We start from the raw sequence: 20,396 nt of genomic DNA, 5'->3' as shown, positions 1-20,396 counted from the left end.
ATTATATTACTTGGATTATATTACATTATAAAAATAATAAGATGCATTACTCATTTCTACAGTAAGAGGTATATTTACACACATCCAATATCCAATAAATGATGTTGTCTGCAATGCACCAGAGACAGATGATACGCACCATAAACACTGCAATAGTCCATCAACAAATTCAAAACACTGAATAGAATTATATAAACAGAAATGCTGGGAATTTGTTTTTAGATTAACAATGAACAGCCTTGTATTGCCTTTAGATTAAGCACCACATAAAGTGTTTAAAATGAAATTATAATATTTTTGTTTATACTGGCTGTTGCCAACAGGATTTATGAAGGGTTTTCGATTAAAATAAAGACATAATATCTTCAGCAAACATGATATTTAGGAAACGTGTTCATTGAGTGGGACAGTAGCCAGGTGGATTCTCTGCAACAACACAATGTGAATATCTTGATCCAGTGAGGAAATACTGCCCCACAAACATGAAAAAGTACATTGAAGTGGATGGGCTACAGGAGCAGAGGACTACATCAGTTTCCACTCCTGTCAGCAAAGAACAGAAACAATTTGAACTGGTTCATCCAAAACTGGAGTAAGATTAAAAATCATTACCTGGTCTAATAAGTCTGGGTTTGAACTGTGAAATTTGAAACATAAGGTCCAATTTTGGTGTGCGCACAACATATTAGTATAGATTCATTCTGCCTTGTATTGTGTAAATTTCACTGCTGTGGCGGTCTGAATGTAGGGAATATTTTCTTACAAGACTTCTGCCCCTTAGTAGTATTTGAGAATTGTTTAAATGTCACAACCTACGTGAGCATTGTTGTTAGCCACATCCTTCCCTTTATGACAACGGTATACCCCTCTTCTTACAGTGGGATGGAAGACTGGCATCATGAATATCCAGACAACAAATCTAGAGCAACTGCTCAGCATGAATCAAAATTTCTGAGGAAGGTTTCCAGAAACAGGCTTCTTGTTGACCCACCTACCTGATACAGTTTTCTGTGAGTGCATATGGGTGGTAGAATTTGTTTTTTTAACACTGGGGAAAAAAAATCACTTTACAGTACTGGTTTTAAACATTGTTTCTCATCCCTTTATTTCATGACAAAACAATGACTCTTGGATAGACTGAAGTTTATTTAACTCCCTTTATTGTCTAATCATCTGACACATGGTACAACATACAAACAAGACAGCAACTTCCACCAATCGTACATTCAATACATGTATCAAAAAAAATTAAGATGACTAGCTAAATAGTAAACAAAATTTGGACAAGAATGAGCCTTTTTAATTTCATGTACTAGTTTTAGGAAATTTGCTGATGGGAAAGTTATGAAATCATACTATAACTTTTAAGAGTTCAGCAATTTTAAAATCCAAAATTCATGTACCATCTGTTTGATCATACTTTGATTGTATATTCCTACTAGCATAATTTAACCCCAGTTAATGTCAATAGAAATATTAAACCTGACAAAAACAACCTGCAAATCATCAGAGAAGCATCATTCTCAGTCAATGTTTTACAAAATATACCATTTCTTAGTAAAAAATAAAACACTTGGATGCACACCTATGTCCAAAACAATACAATCAAGGTGAGATGAACTTATAACAGATACTGATACTTCTTTTTAAGAATAAAGACGCTCTTAAAAAAAAAAAAACTGAATACAGTGGTCCCTCGCTATAACGTGGTTCGCTGATTTTTGTTTTGGGTTTTTTTTTGGCAATTTTGCATGCTTCTTTTTTTTTTTTTCTTACAGCACATTGTGTTCTGCGTCCTGGCTGTAGACCATTGTCAATCAATCTTGTGCCGTGTTATATAAATTATATGTACTATGCGTGTACAGAATGCGTTCAGCTTGTCAAATTTACACAAATTGTCGATCGCTTGCAGTGTGACTCTGAAGTGCTGTACAGTATGTTTGTAAGTTTTCTCCCCAACAAACACAACAATGTCGACGAAACGTTTAGTACCGTCAAAGTCAATCACGGGTGCCTTAGGTTTCATTATATAATACTGGACTCATTTTTCTACGAAGGTTTGAACTTTGAGAGAGTTTAAACAAGAGAGAAAAGTGTATAAATGTTCATCCCTGTCTGAGAAAAGTGTATAAAGTGTGTTGTGAGGGGTTTTACAGACTTAAAACATCTATAATAATTGTAAAAAATAAAGTTGGCTACTTCACGGATTTCACCTATCGCAGGTTATTTTTAGAACATATCTCCCGCGATAAACGAGGGACCACTGTACTTTAAAATGAGATGGTAGTTAAAATATAATTTTTGATGACATATGCTGGATGACATGAATAAAAATATGAACTACACACTGATGTTAGAGGATGGGTTGCTGTAAATTATTGTAACAACAGTTTGTTCATAACTGTCAATAATACTGTGCTAATAATAAACATCAACATGAAAAATTGGTGAGTCAGTGTTTATTGATCATGCCCATTTCATCTTTTTAGTCTTTGGTTATAAAATATATACTTAAATAATATCTTCTTGCTCTGTTAAGGTATCTACTCATTTTTAAGTGCTGTAAGATCAAATAAATACATTGGGAAGAAAGAAAAATAGATTGGAAGTTAGGAATTTACTGGTCCCAGACTTGGTTTATGCAAACGATTCAGATAAGACAATTACCCATATACCAAAAATGGGGTCTTAATAGATCCTAACCCCAAAGCAATGCTGTCAAAAAATAAAGTAAAAGTACTAAATAAATTAAAATCAAACAAAAAAAAAGGTTAACAGCATACGTTAAGGATCCGGCAGGTGGCTTAAACACATTCTGGAATAAAAATGATCAGACTAGTAACTCACCCCTCCCCCCCAAAATTGCAAGGTTTATTTGGATTAAAACCAGTGCTAACAACATGTCTTGAAAATACTGCAGGAGAAAAAAAAAAAAAATACACTTGTTGAGCATTTCCTATTTATTTTATTTTTTCTCTTAAATTAATTATTTGGGACTTTATTTGCATTCTGACATATTTTCAGCTATCATCTATCACTACATTTTAATCACAGTTTCATTTCTGCATTTTATCTGTGACTTGATTTCTTAGGCCACTGTATGTTGAAACTCTATCAAGTTTAAAGCAGAAAATTAACCAAGATTTGACAAACTTGGACTAGGCTGTGACTAGGTATGGTTCATCTTCAGCACTGATCATCAATCAAAGTAATAACTCTGCACAAAAACAGCATCAAAGCCTCTGTAAACAGGAGAAAAGTTGTAAATGAGAGCTTTGTCCTCCTCATCAGGACTGGGGTAATGATGGTGGTTTTTCATGGCTGGAGGAGAAAAAGGAGGAAAGAAAAGACAACACAAAGTAGTGGAGTAGTTTAATAATACAGCAAAAAGGCTACTCTCTTTATAAAAAGTGCTGAATGACTGTTATGCATCAGCAATGACTTAAACATAAATGAACCATTTGCTGCATTAATTCACAAATTCCAAAATGTCTTACCACAACAAACATCTCAAATTTAATCATTTAATCTTCATCATGAAGTTAAAAATTTCAGTGTTTTGCTCTGCATCAGAACTACTGTTTCTAGGCAATAACAGTGTTTGTTGAATGTACTTTTTTTTATATTAAAAAAAAATATATTTTTAAACACACAATATGATCAAATGCAATTTCAGTGATGGGATCTAGAAAATCAAATGATTAAAGTTTTAATTTTGAGAGGTATAAAACAAAATATACTGCTCAAAAAAAACAAAACAAAGGACACTTTTTAAAATCAGTATTGCATCAAACTACTGACTACCATTTTTGATTTGCTGCAATGAAATTTCGGACTAGCATGCCGCATCATTTTTCACTTTTTTCTGTGTTCGAATTCACCCGTTTATAAGTTGATAATTTTAATTTCCATCAAACAATGTAAGATCCTTTAATTCCTAACACACTACCCAAGCCATATCAGTATAGCTATCAAACATATTTTTCCCCTATTGAGATCTGACATGTTTTCAAAGTTTCTTTAATTTTTGCAGTAGTGCATAAAAGTGGCTGTAAATCGTAAACATGTTTGGGGATCCTCTCAAATTAAAGCCAAATGTCTGTGCTTCAGTGTTATCTTGGGATTACCTTGGCCTCCAGTAACACTGTGAGGAATTTTGGAGTCATTTTTAAACAGGATACATCCTTCAATGCAAACATTAAAAAATATGTAGGACTGCTTTCTTCCATTTGCGCAATATCTCTAAAATTAGAAACATCCTATCGCAGAGAAAAACTAGTTCATGCATTTGCTACTTTCAAGCTGGACTACTGTAATTCTTTATTATCAGGATGTCCTGAAAACTCCCTGAAAAGCCTTCAGTTAATCAAAATGCTGCAGCGAGAGTACTGACAGGGATTGGCAAGAGAACATATTTCTCTTATATTGGCTTCTCTTCACTGGCTCCCTGTTAAAATCCTTCTTCTCACATACAAGGTCTTGTATAATCATGCCCCATCTTATCTTAAAGACCTTATAGTACAATATCCCCCCAGTAAAGCACTTCCCTCTCAGTATGCAGGCTTACTTATGGTTCCTAGGATATTTAAAAGCAGAATGGGAGGTACAGCCTTCAGCTTTCAGGCCCCTCTTCTGTCTCAACCAGCTCCCAGCTTGAATTTGGGAGATAGACACCCTCTCTACTTTTAAGATTAGGGTTAAAACTTTCTTTTTTGACAACGCTTATAGTTAGCGCTGGATGAGGTGACCCTGAAGCTACCCTTAGTTGTGCTGCAATAAGACCTAGGCTTCCCATGATGCACAGAGCATTTCTCCTTCTCTCACCCCTTTTTCATTCACCATGTGTTTATACACCACTCTGCATTTAATTATTAGTTATTATTATTCTCTGGCTTTCTTCCAAAGCATGTTTTTTTTGTCTTGTCTCCCTCCACTCACCCCCAACGTTGTGGCAGATGACTGAGCCTAGTTCTGCCAGTGGTTTCTTCCTGTTAAAAGGGGAGTTTTTCCTTCCCGCTGTTGCCAAAGTGCTTGCTCATAGGGGGGGTTGTCTGATTGTTAGGTTTCTCTCCATTATTGTCTTTACCTTACAATATTACAGCAAGTTCCTTGAGTAAACTCTTGTTGTGATTTTGTGCTGTATACTTTAAATAAAATTGAATTGAATCAAATCCTGATTATTTCATTTTCAAGTCTACTATAGTGATGTGTAGAGGCCAAATTATTAAAAACAAAATACGTGATTGTCCTAATATCTATAGGCTGGACTTTGATTGGACAGACTTTGTGTTACCTTCAGAAACAAAGAAGCTGGCAGTGTAGAAGCTGGCCCTTACAGCGGAGACAGAATGAATCATTCCTGGCTTATCTACCCACTCAAAAGGACTTTTCTCTGGATGCCATTGCACAGCATAAAATGGGTAATGGTTGGCTGAAAACAAGAGACATTATTAATATTGTTATTTCAAATCATTGTCATCAGCACAAACTTTTAAAAAATAGGTTCATCAACACAAAATATGTCACAGCAAATTTAATTCCAATGTTGTTTCCCTAAAAACAAATTACGACAGTGGTTCCCCAGCTTTTTTTTGCTAGCTAGGCCCCCCTGTTTTACAAGAATATCTGCCCACCCCACGGCTCTGCGCCCCCCACTTTGGAAACCACTGAATCATGGAGTGATCAATTATATTTAAAACAAGAAAAATATGACTGTCATCAGAGAGTTTTTCCTGTTGGACTGATCCAAGGTTTCTAGTTGTACAGTGGTGCTGCCATCTGGTGGTTAGTTATGCCAAATTTCATGCTGACCTCAAAGTCAGATAATTCTTTTTGTGTGTTTAAGACAGCAGAATAGAATCCATTATGTAATGAATGACATGGAAACTACAGGGTAGTTAATACATGTTACCTTCCATAGTAGAGATGAATTCTTTCTTTCCATCACTGTTAGTGGACAGGATCTTGTAAAACCTCCTGAGTTTGGCATTTCGACTGTAATTCTGTAAATGGAATTGTAAATGATAAATGGATTGGTTCTTATATAGTGCTTTTCTACTCTGAGCACTCAAAGCGCTGTACACAACTTGCCTCATTCACACAACCATTTTTTTTTTTTTAAATATCCTTTCTACGCAAGTGCTTTCTATCTAACATTCACATGCATTCATACTTAAGTGAATGCATCAGAGAGCAACTTGGGGTTAGTATCTTGCCCAAGGATATGTGGCACGCAAACTGGAGCAGACGTGGAGGTTAGTAGGTGACCTGCTCTACCACCTGAGGTACAGCCACCCTAAGTGGTTCAAAAACACCAATTATATATTAATAGATGCATTTCATAATAAAATAACAATGTTTTTTTATATTTTATCATTCACAATCTACTGTTTGAATATTTTACCGTATACAGTAACCATTTACTTTCTCCCGTTTGGCTACAGCAGGCAATGAGGTGTGTTTAGGGTGACTTTGTTAATTTGAGTTTCGATGAAACTGTCATATACAGGCATTTGTTTCTACACCTTTGTTTTGTTTGGGTTTACTGTGATAACCATCATGGCAACATGTTTACAATAATACAGTTAAGTTATTTAATTTCACTTAATGTGTGTTAAAATCTAAGTAGTATTATCTTTTATGTTTAAGAAACGGTGATGTTGCTGAATTGCTTTTGTTTGGTTAGTTCTCACGATGATGACGACGCTGAGTGATCCTGTCACTGAACGCTGAATAAATCATCTGTAAACAAGAACTTGTCCGTGTGGTGGCTGACAGGAGCAACAATATCTGTCCACTTTTAGACTTGTTGAAAGACAAATGTGGAGCCTCATTCTGGACCTTCTGCAGACCTTTCATGTGCGTGTTTGCAATTTATTTCTAACAACACCAAAATTTGAGATACAAGCCAATAATGTATTTGGTCAAAAGAAGAGCAATTAGAGCACATGTTCAATCTCCATTTATATAAATTATATGTACTATGTGGAAGATGACGATTTCTTATCGGCACACATTCATGGAAGAAAAGCTTACATTTCAGCTCCTTTGTTGCTCAGCTGCACTGTCATGTTAGTATGCTAAAGTAGAAAACTAAACATAGTTTATGCTTATGTTTATTTTCCACCCATAAGTACTTGACCAGAAATTTGTAGTAATATCCAATTTCCCTGGGTAATTCATGTAAGATGGTATGATTTTGGACAGTTTGAACAGTTTTCAAAGGTGTTTCAGGTGTTTCTTGATTTAAGTACGATGGTACTTATGAGACTATATTTAAAACAAAAAACACCCAGATCCCTTGCAATCTGTTCTACTTCCGTTAATAGATTGGTATATAATAAACATTTTAAAAGTTTCAGAAAAAAAATAAAACAAAAAACTTCACCTATGACAGGAAGAAAAGAAAAAAAAGAAGAAGCAGAAATTACCTGCATGGAGAGACTCCAACTGTGGAAGTTTGCAGTGATGTTTTCACTAGCCAAAGACCGCAGCAAATCTTTGGGAAAATTCCGGAATAATCGGCTAGATGGGGCCACTAGCGGATGGATACAGATTTGTGTCACAGAGTGGAGTATATTTTCATGGAATAAATATATAAAAATATGCTAATTTGAATGACTCTGAAAGAATATAAGCCAACTTGTATCTAACCTGACAAAATAACCAAATGGAATAACAGAAAGTAACAGAAAAACCTGATGTGAGTGTCAGAGATAGAGCCACAGCCTTGGTATCAGTAAGCGTGAGGAGGTTTTTGTTGGCAGTCAGGACAGTGAGCTGCTGGAAGCCCTGGCAGGTTCCCCAAATAGGGAAGTAGTCTCCAGCATCATTGCCCTGCAGGACCAAGGAGTGAATAAAGACAAGGTACCAATACATGAAGGCAATGGCCATTATTTTTAAGCCTAAATCTTTAGAGCTATCTAAAGATTTAGATATATAAAAAAATCTCAGGGTTGTCAGTCCTGATAGACAGTTAAACAAATCAAAACCCATACCTTCAGAGCCAAGTTGTAAAAGATCTTGGCAGCTCGACTGAACTGTGACGTCTGAAGATCTACATCTCCACCTGGCAACAACAACCTGAGGAGCCACAATTTAGACAAATAAGCTCGGAGGTGCTTCAATGGACCTTTTCAAATTTGTGTAAAAGCAATAAGTACAATGCCTTCAAGTGTAACTCTTAATATCTCATGTGTTAAAATTACAACCAGTAAGCATATAGAAATGTTAAAGCCAGACATTATAGATACTAGAACAAAGGTCTGAATAACTTCTAACAAAACTGGATGGATGCAACTGATGTGCAGCAGTGAGAAAAATTTTTTAACACTTAAATGGTGTGCAGTTAAATCATGCCTTTTGAACATACAGCTAAGCTTCATATTTCTATCTATTTCATTAGAATATACTTTTCATTCACCAAATCACATGCCAATAGAAAACGAGTCATTATCATGAAAACTAACTTGAGGTTCAGTGACTGTCAGGTTTTCCAACAATCTGTTCTCTATCATGCTTAGACTCTCTAACCTACATATGATGTGTGTAACAAGGGAAAGATCCCCACAGCGCAGCTGATGTGTGTGTACTTGTTAAGGCACAGCACATGTGGTGGTCTAATAACATGAATTGACATTGTAGCTATTAAAGCACTATGTGCCTGTAGCGTCTTTGGTTAACCTTGAGTGGAATATCTTTCTAAGCGGCCTGGAGTCAGAAAGATATTCTCTCCACTCAGAGAACCTTGGTTACAAGGTAATCAACCAATCTACAACCTAAGCCTTGACCACCCTCTGAAGCTTATGAGCCAATCCAATAACCTATGTTGCTGCAATATAACATAAAGAAAGCTTGCAGTACAAATTAAGTGTAAATAAAGACAATATCTGTTTAAGACCTACGATTACACCTTATTCGAACTACAACAAAATGCGTTTAGTATGAAAGACAACGGTCAACTTACCCGTTTATTGAGTTAAATATCTTGGCGTACTCTTCTTCTGTGCGATTGATTCTGTTAAAAAAAAAAAAAAAAAAAAACAAGCAAATGTAAGAAGTAAAATCCTTGCCTATGAAGGAAAATCAAATTAGTTATTAATCACATTTGAGGAACACTACTCTTATGAGACAAGTCATTTTGTCAGGTTTAAAATTATAGATTTACAAAAAAAAAAAAAAAAAAAAAAAAAAACCCACACACAACACAAACCTACAAATAAAAAGCAAACCTGAAAAATAAAGAAACGTTAGAGAAGAATCTCCAATCCCAATTCACTCCATAAACATTTGAAGAATTACATATTTTGTTTTCTAGAATTTTGCCTGTACATACCATGATGATAGATTTTAAATTAAATACTCAAGATAAAAACACAACACAGACTTTTTGGCTTAAATGCCTAGGAATTATAGCTATATTTATATATCCTGATCAGGCATAACATTAAGACCAACTGTGTAATTGTGTTGCCCCCCCTTTTGCTGTCAAAAGAGCCTAGACTCAACGAAGCATGGACTCAACTCCTGAAGGTGTGCTATATCTGGCACCAAGATGTTAGTAACAAGTCCTGTTAAGTCCTGTAAGTTGGAGGTTGGGGCTCCCTGGATTGGATTTGTTTGTCTAGTTTGGCCCACAGCTGCTTTATTGAATTTAGATGTGGGGAATTTGAAGACCCGGTCAGTATCTCAAAGTCATTGTTGTGCTCCTCAAACCATTCCTGAACCATTTTTGTTTCGTGACAGTGCACATTATCTTGGTGAAAAAGTTAATAGCTATCAGGGAATACAGTTTCCATCAAAGGGTCTACATGGTCTGTAACAATCCAAATTTATTTATAAAGCACTTTAAAATACCCAGCACAGGACCAAAGGGCTGTACAGTAAATAACTTAAACAATGCAATGTTAACAATGCTTAGGTAGTTGGTATGTGCCCAAGTAGCATCCACATGGACCCAAGATTTCCCAGCAGAATATCACCCAAAGCATCACACTGCCTCTGCCAGCTTGTTTAATATGCTTTTGGGCCTTTCGTTGACACGTAAGCGGTATTTTGGATCACTGAAAACTGAGATTCTTAAAAACTCCTGCCAGGGTGGAGTTTTTAAAAAGTCACTTTTTGCATTTATCTGTGGACGAGGAAAACGGAGATTTAGTCACGCAACGTCAAATGTGTGCGCCTTTTTTGACGACATGCTGTGCGCCACATTATTATTTATGTGAGATAAATTTCTACAATGGCAGATAAAGACAAAAATACTGTTGCTGTTACTATCTGTAGTTTTTACAGGCTTACATATACACACGCAATTTTTTGAAACTGCACGTGTGGACAGGTTTTTATTTAATTTTTTTAACGAAAATGGAAAATCTCTCTTTTTCAAAAATACCCATGTACGGGTGGACGCAGCCTTAAATAACAGAAAACAAAACCATCTTTATGGTGTAATTATTTTACATGTAGTTGTTTTTCTTTTTTTAACTGTGTAAGAATATTCAACATGCCTGTCTGTGCAAAATGAGTTTAAAAACAAACAACTGTGGGATACTGTTTGTCCGTGATTTATACACGGGGAACAATTTGTGGCAGGATCAGCCTGACATTATTTGTATCCCACTGTAACTTTACTGTATAAAGAGCTAACATCTCCAATATTTCAGGAGTAGTTAGTCATTACAACAAGTGTTTGTGAACTAAAAATCATGAATGTGGGATACTGTTTGTCCGTGAAACGCGGATACCTACCTTGGCACCACCGTTGTGCAGCTGAAGCCAAAGGCAAGATATGCTTCATCATATTTTCTAGTCTTTGGCTTGAAAGGAAGTTGGTTTGGAATCATATTTGGCAGTGCTTCATCTTCTGCTTTGTGTTTGTGTGGGAACCCTGTCAAAAACCTGTGCATTACACTAGCAGTGTCCAAGCATTCTTTTTAATCCATACCATGCCCCCCACTTCGGGAATCACTGCCCTAGCAGGTGCCATAATGAAGAGATAATCAATCTTATTTACTTATGTTAGTGGTCATAATATTATGTCTGATTGGTATGTAGTCTACAACCAAGAGATGCTTTCATAAAAGTAAGTACAGAGTGTTTAAAACATGGTGCAAACCACTGGTTACACCGAAGAACGGAAAGGCCAGGTGAGAAAACATCTAAAAAAAAAAAAAAAAAAAAAAAAAAAAAAAGTTTGGCCATGTTCTGCACTACAATTCTTTAAACAGATATTCTCTCTCTTTGCAAAATATTGCGAAAGCAACCCAGATGTATCATGAGGCAAAAAAATCTGGGATACTCTTCAATGACCTGGTCAGTCACCCGTCAGCCCAACAGAGCATACCTTTAAGTTACTGCAGACAAACTCAAGGCAGAGAGAGCCACAAACAAGCAACAACTGAAAGCAGCTACAATTAGATGACGTCAGGATGGAGCATACTGATACTACTGTTTTATTATAACAATGTGCCTAAAACCTTAAATGCTACAAAGAGAAATAAATGAAAGTGTAACTGCCAATATTTAGAAAGAAAAAAAAAAAAAATAAATATATATATATATATATATATATATATATCTCTGCTCACACGCGTGCCACTAATACCATAGACACAATACTTAATATTTCGTATTACTTCTACCAGCCCATTTAAAGGAATCTTGTCTTTTGGCATAATGTCGTTCGCATTCCAAAGGTACCACCATTTATATTTTGATTAACAGCTAAATCATGAACATTCATGATGTGTTATAATCCAAACAAGGTGGAATATCGTTATCAGTAAATCAGTAAAAAGAAAAGTATGATGAGGTACTAAACATATGATGTGCACTAAGAGGCATGTGGCTCAAACAGTACTGAGATTATTGCAATGAATTGAGTCAGAGCCAATTTCTTAATCACCCGAAACATTTGTTTTGTACGGACAATTAGTCAGAAAAAAGCACTTATTAGAAAACATACACAATTAAATGACTACTGTGTAAAACAATAAGTTGTCTGGTCGAGTAATGAATTTTCGTTTTGTATGCAAATCATATGTGAATTGTATGAGTGCTTCAAGGGGTGCTGAAAGAGACAGACTAAATGCATATAAAAAATACACAGCAAAAACAGAGAGGTCATGAAGGGACCTGATGACCACAGGTTGGTCTTGGTGCAAACAAGTATTATTAAGGATAATTTCCTTAAACTCATCTAACTTTCTTACCGAATAGGTACAACCCTGGCCCCAGCAGCCTCTAGGTATTTGACATAGGAGGCAGCTATGTAAGAAGACCCACGAGCAAACTGGTCCCATGGAAGGTTTTCCTGTGCCAACACACCTAGCAAGAACATAAGACACATGATATAGCAGATATTACGAGAAAGAAGTCAAACAGTTAAAGTGAAAATGTTGTTTAACCATGGTTAAAGTTAAGAAGTTCACTAAAAGGACAGATTTAGACAGGACTGTCATACTAAAAATGCCTAAAAAATTAAAATAAAACAACCCACCAAGGAGTCACTTTTCCTAATTTCTTTTCTGTGTACATAGTTGAAAGTGAACAAAGTAACAAATTTTGCATAGTATGATGCTTCATTCTGGGCTATCCTTTTTAAAAGAATACACGTTGAGTATTGTAAAATTAGATTAATATGGCCTTTATCAAAAACAACCAATTCAGTTACTAATGAAGTGAGATAATCTAATGAGTAAGCAGAACAATACTATTAAACTATAAATTAAAAGAAGAAAAGAGAGAAGCTAAGGGGTGGAAGTGAAAGCAGTGGGAGCAGCAGTCAAGTTCGTTGAGACCTCAAATTCATTTCTTTTTGGGCACAGATATTCAAATGCCCCTGTGAACGCCAGTTGTTGGTTATCTTCTTTATCTGAACATCGCTCAAATTTATCTGTGAATCGTGATATGATTTTATTCTTTCAAATGTAGCCAAAGCTGAAGTTATTGTTAGACTTAAAATCTTGTGTCTATCCAGCTACTTCCTCTAATTGAAATCTGAGTTGAATTGAATTTAGCAATGAAACAGGTTGGGTGCATTACAGCAAAATTAGGTTCTCTGGCAAAGTGCAACATTAAAACTTGTTGATCCAATACATAGCATAGCCTCAATTAAAGGACGGGTCAAAAATACGTCCCAAGTGGGGTTAAAAGCAATAGGTTAAATATAATCTATTTTCTTATCGTTATTGATAGCATTAACACCATTAAACTTAAGAATGAACAACATATAATGAAAATGTGACTTGCACTGATTTTTTCCCCAAATATTGGACCATGGCAATAAACACAAAGCAGACATCTTGAGAAGACAACCAAAAGTCTATGATCAAAAACATAATATCTCAATATAACAGCGCGTAAACCAATCCACAGGGAAGACATCCCCTGCCTCACTCACCCCCCGATCCGTGTAACACACCTTTTCTCGAACGTTCCAGACGAGAATTACATAAGACCCTTCAACTATCCACGTGTATAACCGACTTCTACGGGGACCAGTACTTACTAAATACAACCGTTCATGTGACCAAATCTTACCGATAATTGGTCGGTAATTGAGCTGCTGGCGGGTTCTTCCTACAGCACACAGAGCGGGTGAGCACCAGAGGCAGGCGGTCAGCACCGCGAAGATTGCTGCAGCTGTTCGAGGCATTCAAAACACCGCGCACAATTCCTAACACAGAACCGCTGGAGGGGGCAATCAATGTCAGCTGGATTGCAGGCTGGAAATGAAAGATTACAAAAGTTTGTTGCTGTTTTGCCTGTTAAAATAACAAACAGCTGACAAAAAGGTTAAAGCGTTCATTACAATGAAGCAATCCCAGAAATGATGCCGTCCTCCGGGTGCTGATGCTGTGCTCCAGGAGGTCGTCCGGCTTCTCTCGCAGTCCTCCTACTTTCCTCGGTCTGTATTCTGAGGTGTTCCGACTATCAAGTCAGTCACGTGTGGCACTCGCCTGCAAAGAGCAACGTCATCCTGAGTAGCCTCCTCCTTTCTGGTGCGTCCCCATTAAAAAGACAGAGATAGCGCGATCAGACGGCATCGTCAGACTCCTCCTCTACACAGGTACAGCTAAATACTGGGCGTTTGGGTTTTAACAAAGAGGAACACTGAGCATGCGTGAGTCAGCTAAGACAAAATAGATTGCAGAATAACAGAGATGATTATAATTAAATGCAAAGTCGCCCGAAAGCATGTGGAAGTGTGACCCACAATGCAATTTCAGAAAAAAGGCAGAGGAAAACGTTTAGGAGAAGTAATAAGAGTTATAACAATGATGATTATAATAATAATAATAATAATAATAATAATAATAATAATATCCCCAAATTTTGATTCTGTTCATCTGGATGCAGCATTTTCAGTGGGAGAAACGTTTCGTCACTCATCCAAGCGACTTCTTCAGTCTCAGCTGACTGCAGGTTTCCCCAATCTTATAAACAGTACATTTGCATAATGACTGAAACCAGCCCACTGAAGGAACAATGGGCCATTGATTAACAACCACTGATCAAAGTTCATTGATCAAAGCCCACTGATCAATGGCCATTAGTACCATTTACAGAGAGTTGGGGAATGGCTGCAATCACAGCATTGTAAGATGGCGAAAGATGTACCCTCAGGCCCCCTCCTCGATTCAAAGATGGTCTTTCCCTTTTGACTTAAATGGCCTCCTCTACTCCTTGCTCAAACTAGCGTTCCTCCCTGTCCAGAATGTGTACATCCTCATCCTTGAAAGATTGTCCACTGGCCTGTAGGTTTAAATATACTGTGGAGTCCTGGCCTGACGAGGTGAAAAAATAATAATAATTAAATAATAATAAATAATAATAATTATAAAAGGAAAACGATAAAACAGATAAATCCACTCACAACAATTCTTGTTTTTATCCTTAGATCCTCAGTGTGTCAAACCCTTCCAGTGGCTACACCTGCTTGACCTCCACCACTACCAACAGAGATGGCACGGAGCCACACCGGTAGATCCTTCTACTGACTGATAATTGACCACAGGGAGTTTTACATCAACAAGCTGATTTATCAGAAACCTCCCTGACCTTTTGTACCATAGCCCAGCACACCCAACAGCGATGTGGAGACCCTTCAGCTCTCCCTCATATGGTTGAAGTGGAGGGCTCCAATTGACTCCATGCAAAAAAAAGGATGATGAGTCTCTTCAAAAATGTTATATTCAACTGAGTTCAGTGTTCACTACAGACATTACGACTGACCGCCCTGTAGACCTGAGCAATGAGATTACTACCTCAGAAACCCACGTGAGAAACAGTTTTTTCATAATCTCTGAGGGGAGATGGCCTCAGAGATTAGTTGTATTTCTTGGAAAGAGGCCAACTAGAGGAGGTCAGGCATCAAGTTGTTCATGTTAAGATCAACCTCAAAGTCTAGCAGAAGGAAAAGGAGAAAATGAAAATGAAAAAAAAAAACCTCCAAATGGCAGCCCTAACCAAGCGTCAAGCTCCTGGCTGGAGAAGAAAACAGAATGATTTGACCCAAACATCTGAGCTAAGGACTGCTCCAACACAGACAACACTGTTGATTACAAGGATGGCAAAACTGGGGGGAGGCACAGGACAAACTCGAACCTACTCTGCCTCAGGTGACTCCTTAAGTTGATAGCACCACACCCACAGCACACACAGATGATAGCATATAGCCTATGTTCACACTTATAAGCTATTCCCTACCTTAAAGACAAATTCGGTCTCTCTAACTCCTCCACAGGTCCGTTTTCACTCTGTCCGGCCGTCAGGACACACAGTATGAGAAAGTTTTACTTTATCACTTGCATGTAATAATGAATTAGAGGAAATCTAAATTTAAATATGCATTTCGCCTTTTGTCTGCTGTCAGATATTTTTAATAAACTATGATTTATTGTGCTGGGGTATCAGATTATTTTGACCTCTGAGGACCTCAATGTAGTTAAACCCGGAGGGTTTGAGTCTCTCTCTCTCTCTCTCTCTCTCTCTCTCTCTCACACACACACACACACACACACACACACACACACACACACACACACACACACATTTTTGTCCCCAGTCAACTATTATTGTCTTATCAATGTAGACTCACAGCTGATAAGATAAGTGACCTATTTAGGAGGCAAAAAAAAAGATCCATCACACACACTATGGTAGTTAGATTTCACTAAAACTAAACTAAATAATTCATAAAGGATATATTCATAGTTTTAATATATGTTAGTTTGGTAAAAAAAAACAACATACAACTTACATGATGAGGGTTTGATGCACATGTTTACTGAGAGTTTAGATGTCTACAAGACTATGAGACAGCCACTTTCCAAAGGTTCAGTATTTTAATTGTAATACCTATACTGAGTTTCTTTAAATTTTGCCCGTGTGTGCCCTCCATAGCATAATCGTTAAAAAAAACACAAAAACAAAGCATTTACAGACTAACTGAAAACAGCAAAGTTAAAGCAGAAATAGCTAGACAAACTAATTACAAAATGCACACACATTGAGAGCAATTGTACCCTTATTCTTTATACCTCTATGGGAGAAGATGGGGACTTTGAGAAACAGTACTACAAACTCTTTGCTTTACTATAACAAGTTTGTTTGAGTGAGAACATAAATGTGCAGCTAACACACACACACACTTGAACATTTTTGATGTATCAAAATCTGGTCGTTGTGTGTGAGGAATGACGTGTGTTTAGGTACGACTTTATTGCGACAGAGCAGCAAGGTGTGATAGAATGATTTACCTGTGTGCGTTATGGATGAACTAAGTGATTAATGTCCTGATATGTCTTATATATGCATACCTAAGTCTGGCAAAAAGCAGACACCACTATGTATGAAAGACAAGATGCAGAATGAGGATCTCATCTGAGCTTGATTGATGGTTAGCTCGGTTGGTTCCAGTGAGTCACACCTGATTCTGAGTGATAGCCTGAATTGTACTCTACTCCTGACTGGGTCCCTACTTATAATCCAGTCAGGAGTAGAGTACTCCTATACTATTTATTGATGTTTTGTCTCTACTTTATTTCTCATAACCATTGTTACATTCTTACGATGCCTATTCCAATCCTGCCATATGTGTAAATGCACTTGTGTGATCAATGAATGATCAAAAAAGAAGGAGAGTAATGGAAAATGACAAGATTATGCTCTTCTAGGTGCCAAGGTGACCTAACTGAAAAGAAATTTCCATAGTATCATGTTTTGTCTCCATATAATCTTTTAATACAAGATATGCTCAACTGTACAAGTTATCTTTTGCACAGAATGTTCTGACTCTGCTCTGTGACCACGCCAGGTAGATAACTTGTGTCAATAAATTATTCTGTGCATGTTATTATTCTTTGTCTAAACCCACGCAGACTGCTGCTGCGCTCTAAATTGTTGTTTGATCCCTTTGCAAAGGCAAATTAAAACCCTGGAAAGAAAACCTGCTTATGTGTAAATCAATTGATTTCAGATTTCCATAATGAGAGACGATAGAGTTTCTGATTTAAAGTACCTTCAGAACCTGCAATCCATGTAGATAGGCTTTGCCAAAATAAAGAATATTTTTATTCTTTTCGTTTCGGGACTATTCCACCTTATCACAGTATGGCAGCTGTGATTTACACAAACCAGCCTAATCCTGCTTTGTACATTTTGCCCACACTGCATCTCTGCTGTAGTTGTGTTAATGTCAAAAGTTCTGCTGACCTGCACATTATCAACTTCACTGTTGTTATATGCCTTATTTTCTGTATTATGTCAGCAGGTTATTTCATTGTACACATTGGCTTATTAGACCAATTGCTGTTCTTATTGGTTTTACATTCCAACCTATTCAGTTTTCCTTTTAAACATAGATAACATCATCTATGTATGTTAGAGAAAGCAGGGAGTGTGTTGGCATTTAAGCACTGCTCAGCAAAGGTGCCCACTTTAAAACTGCCCTTTCTGTAAAGTCTGTCATTAGGGAAGTGAAGGCATATCCTCTGCTGGGCTATTGTTATCTAAGAGTTAGAGAAACAGAGAGAGATTGAGCTGTAGGTGAGAATGTGTAGGAAATGTGTTGAGAGTCAACACTGCGGCAAGGAGAAGTTGTTTTCGAGAGTGCGCATGTGCATTCTGTTAATTTGATTAAGTCAGCACTTTGTGTAGCAGGTAATACATGGATCAGTGACTTCACTTACATTACACAGTATTGCAGATGGACAAATTGCACTGCATCACTACTGACTAACCACAAGAGGTCGCACTCTTCCACCAAACAACCCTCAGCTTAATCCACAGTGTCCTTTTCACTTTGAGCGTTGTGTTTCAGGCACACTCAAAAATCACCTCATTCTTCAGACACATTGATTGTACAAGAATTTATCCCAGTCAGTAAGTAGTGGCCTTTTCAGGCCGTAACAAGTGTAGCCTGAGCTACACGCTGCTGGACTGTGAAACTGTGGAAACTCTCCTTGCTGAAAGAAAGCAAGCCTTGCTGTCAGAATAGGTGAAAAAAGATGAAGAAAGAGATAACGAAGGTTTAGCAAGAGTGACGGGTCAAAATATGACATTTGTTTAACATAACTTCTGCTAGAGTCGTAATTTAAAACTAGTTTAATACATAGGCCTACATGTAAGTGATCCATAGGAAAACCAAACCAAAGTTCTGAGACTGCATCTATATGGTCAGTCTTTCTTTCTTACTTACTTACTTACATGAACTTGTGAATAAAACTCTATTAATTGACTTTTGACCCATAATAGACTGGTGATTGTTAGCCTGTCTGTAGTCAAATGTTGTAACCAATGTAAAGCTTTCATGGTTTGTAAATTCTTGCCAATTTGAGTTTGATCTGTTTATCCTTCATCTGCCAGATTTTGTGGATTGATAATCCTGTTCATACTTGCCTTACAGAAGCAGAGAAGTAACATCATTTTCAATGGAGCCTATCCCAGGTGTCATAGGGTGAAAGGTAAGTTATTCTGTTTGCATATCTAAGTCCTTCTTGCAAGTATATGTTATTTTTATTAAATTTTTAAAAAAAAGTCAGGAACAAAACTGCCAGCTCAACCTTGCAGCTCTTTGTAACTATTAAGTACATGATGTCATATCAGAAGTGAGTTGTGAGGTCTTTTTCTTTGAGACACTGTGATACATTCAAGGACAAATGCAATATGGAGTTGATATTGTGCTTGACAGTGTGTGTCATTTAACATTTTAGAATAAATTTCATAAAACCACAATTTTAACTACTGAAAGCACATATTCAGTTTTGCTCGTTGTTCAGTTTGTAATGGTGAACATCTTCATCAAAAAAGTGAGAAATGAATGTTCTACCCTTTTGTGTATGGTCAGACTGATGTACACTGAAGTGCCACTAGGACTGCTTTAGTAAACAGTGACAGTAGAGTTATAGAAAATGAAAGTTCTAACATCATAATTTAGCAAAATACTGTAAAAAACAAGACACTGACTTTGCAGCACGTTAAATAGAAACCCCAAAGGAATGTCTGCTTGCATGGAGTTTAGTGTTCCCTGATGTTTATCACCAGATGTTGCTTTGTTGTGTTACTTATATCGATTTCTGTATTTGTTGGCTTGTTGTGTGGTTACAGTGCCACCAAGTGGTAATATCTCAAGATAATTAACAAACAGCTGATGCTAAATGCTCCTTCAAATGCTGCTCTATAAACGTGGTGTGCACTTTTGTAGAGTCAGCCTGAATTTGTGACCAAATATCTTTGTCTCTCAGAATCACTTAGTATAAAATGCAAAATACGTGAATTCCCAATAGAGTACAATTCAGAAAAGTGAGAAAACATGTTACAAAATTAGCAGCTAACTATGGAATTTATTTACCTAAAATTACCAGATGTATAATCTCAACAAAACAACAGGTTACAGCACTCACCAAAAAAAGTAGAAGAATTCTTCTCTGATGAACACTGTATATGTTCCTAAACGACTCTGTTAAACTTCGACTGTTGCACATAGAGGCCAGACACGAAAATCATTCAAAAAAGAATAAAATCGCTCAGATTCGGACAGCTATCAAAGGCATTCACATTAGCTTGTATACGTGAAAGTTGACAGACAGAGACGCGTGACAGAGCTTGAGTAAGAAGATCAAATGGAGCTTACTTTTTGACCTCATCATGCCTGGTCAGTCACAATGGGATGTAGCTGCGTAGTGATGCTTGCCAGTTTGTAGATTCCATAAAATTCTGAAGTACAATTCTCGTGCTTTTGAATTGGGATTTTGTGGAAGTTTTAGAAGCTGTGCTACATTGCTCAAAGGCTACCAGCATCTCCTAAAGTAGAATATGTGATAAACACATCGACATTACAAAAAACAAAAGGAAGAAAACATGAAAACCGAAAAAAGCAAAAGCAAGATTATAAA

General features: G+C 36.9%; 1 protein-coding gene and 1 long non-coding RNA gene across 3 annotated transcripts; one reads left to right on the top strand and one right to left on the bottom strand.

Annotated features, from left to right (window-relative positions):
• Positions 1-2,267: 2,267 nt before the first annotated feature.
• On the bottom strand, positions 2,268-13,971 carry zgc:171566. 2 transcript variants are annotated; one of them, XM_040004120.1, is made up of 10 exons: positions 13,811-13,971; positions 13,540-13,689; positions 12,210-12,324; positions 8,966-9,016; positions 7,998-8,082; positions 7,698-7,836; positions 7,431-7,537; positions 5,912-6,002; positions 5,294-5,431; positions 2,268-3,321 (listed from the first exon to the last, which is right to left on the bottom strand). In XM_040004120.1, the coding sequence occupies exons 2-10, from the start codon at positions 13,652-13,654 to the stop codon at positions 3,200-3,202; spliced, it is 963 nt and encodes a 320-aa protein (XP_039860054.1). In that variant the 5' UTR covers positions 13,655-13,689; positions 13,811-13,971; the 3' UTR covers positions 2,268-3,199. The 2 variants fall into 2 exon arrangements, with proteins under 2 accessions (XP_039860054.1, XP_039860047.1); XM_040004113.1 differs by having other exon boundaries at positions 13,540-13,724; positions 13,811-13,939.
• Positions 13,961-20,170, top strand: LOC120716603. Its single transcript, XR_005692002.1, has 3 exons — positions 13,961-14,068; positions 14,900-15,620; positions 18,908-20,170. It is a non-coding gene; the product is annotated as an uncharacterized LOC120716603 (long non-coding RNA).
• The last annotated feature ends 226 nt before the right edge of the window (positions 20,171-20,396 follow it).

This window comes from Simochromis diagramma, unplaced genomic scaffold (assembly GCF_900408965.1).
Source record: "Simochromis diagramma unplaced genomic scaffold, fSimDia1.1 OVJJ01000320.1, whole genome shotgun sequence".
Taxonomy (NCBI): domain Eukaryota; kingdom Metazoa; phylum Chordata; class Actinopteri; order Cichliformes; family Cichlidae; genus Simochromis; species Simochromis diagramma.
The sequence above is the reverse complement of the archived record's forward strand: the minus strand, read 5'-3'. Positions and strand labels throughout refer to the sequence as shown.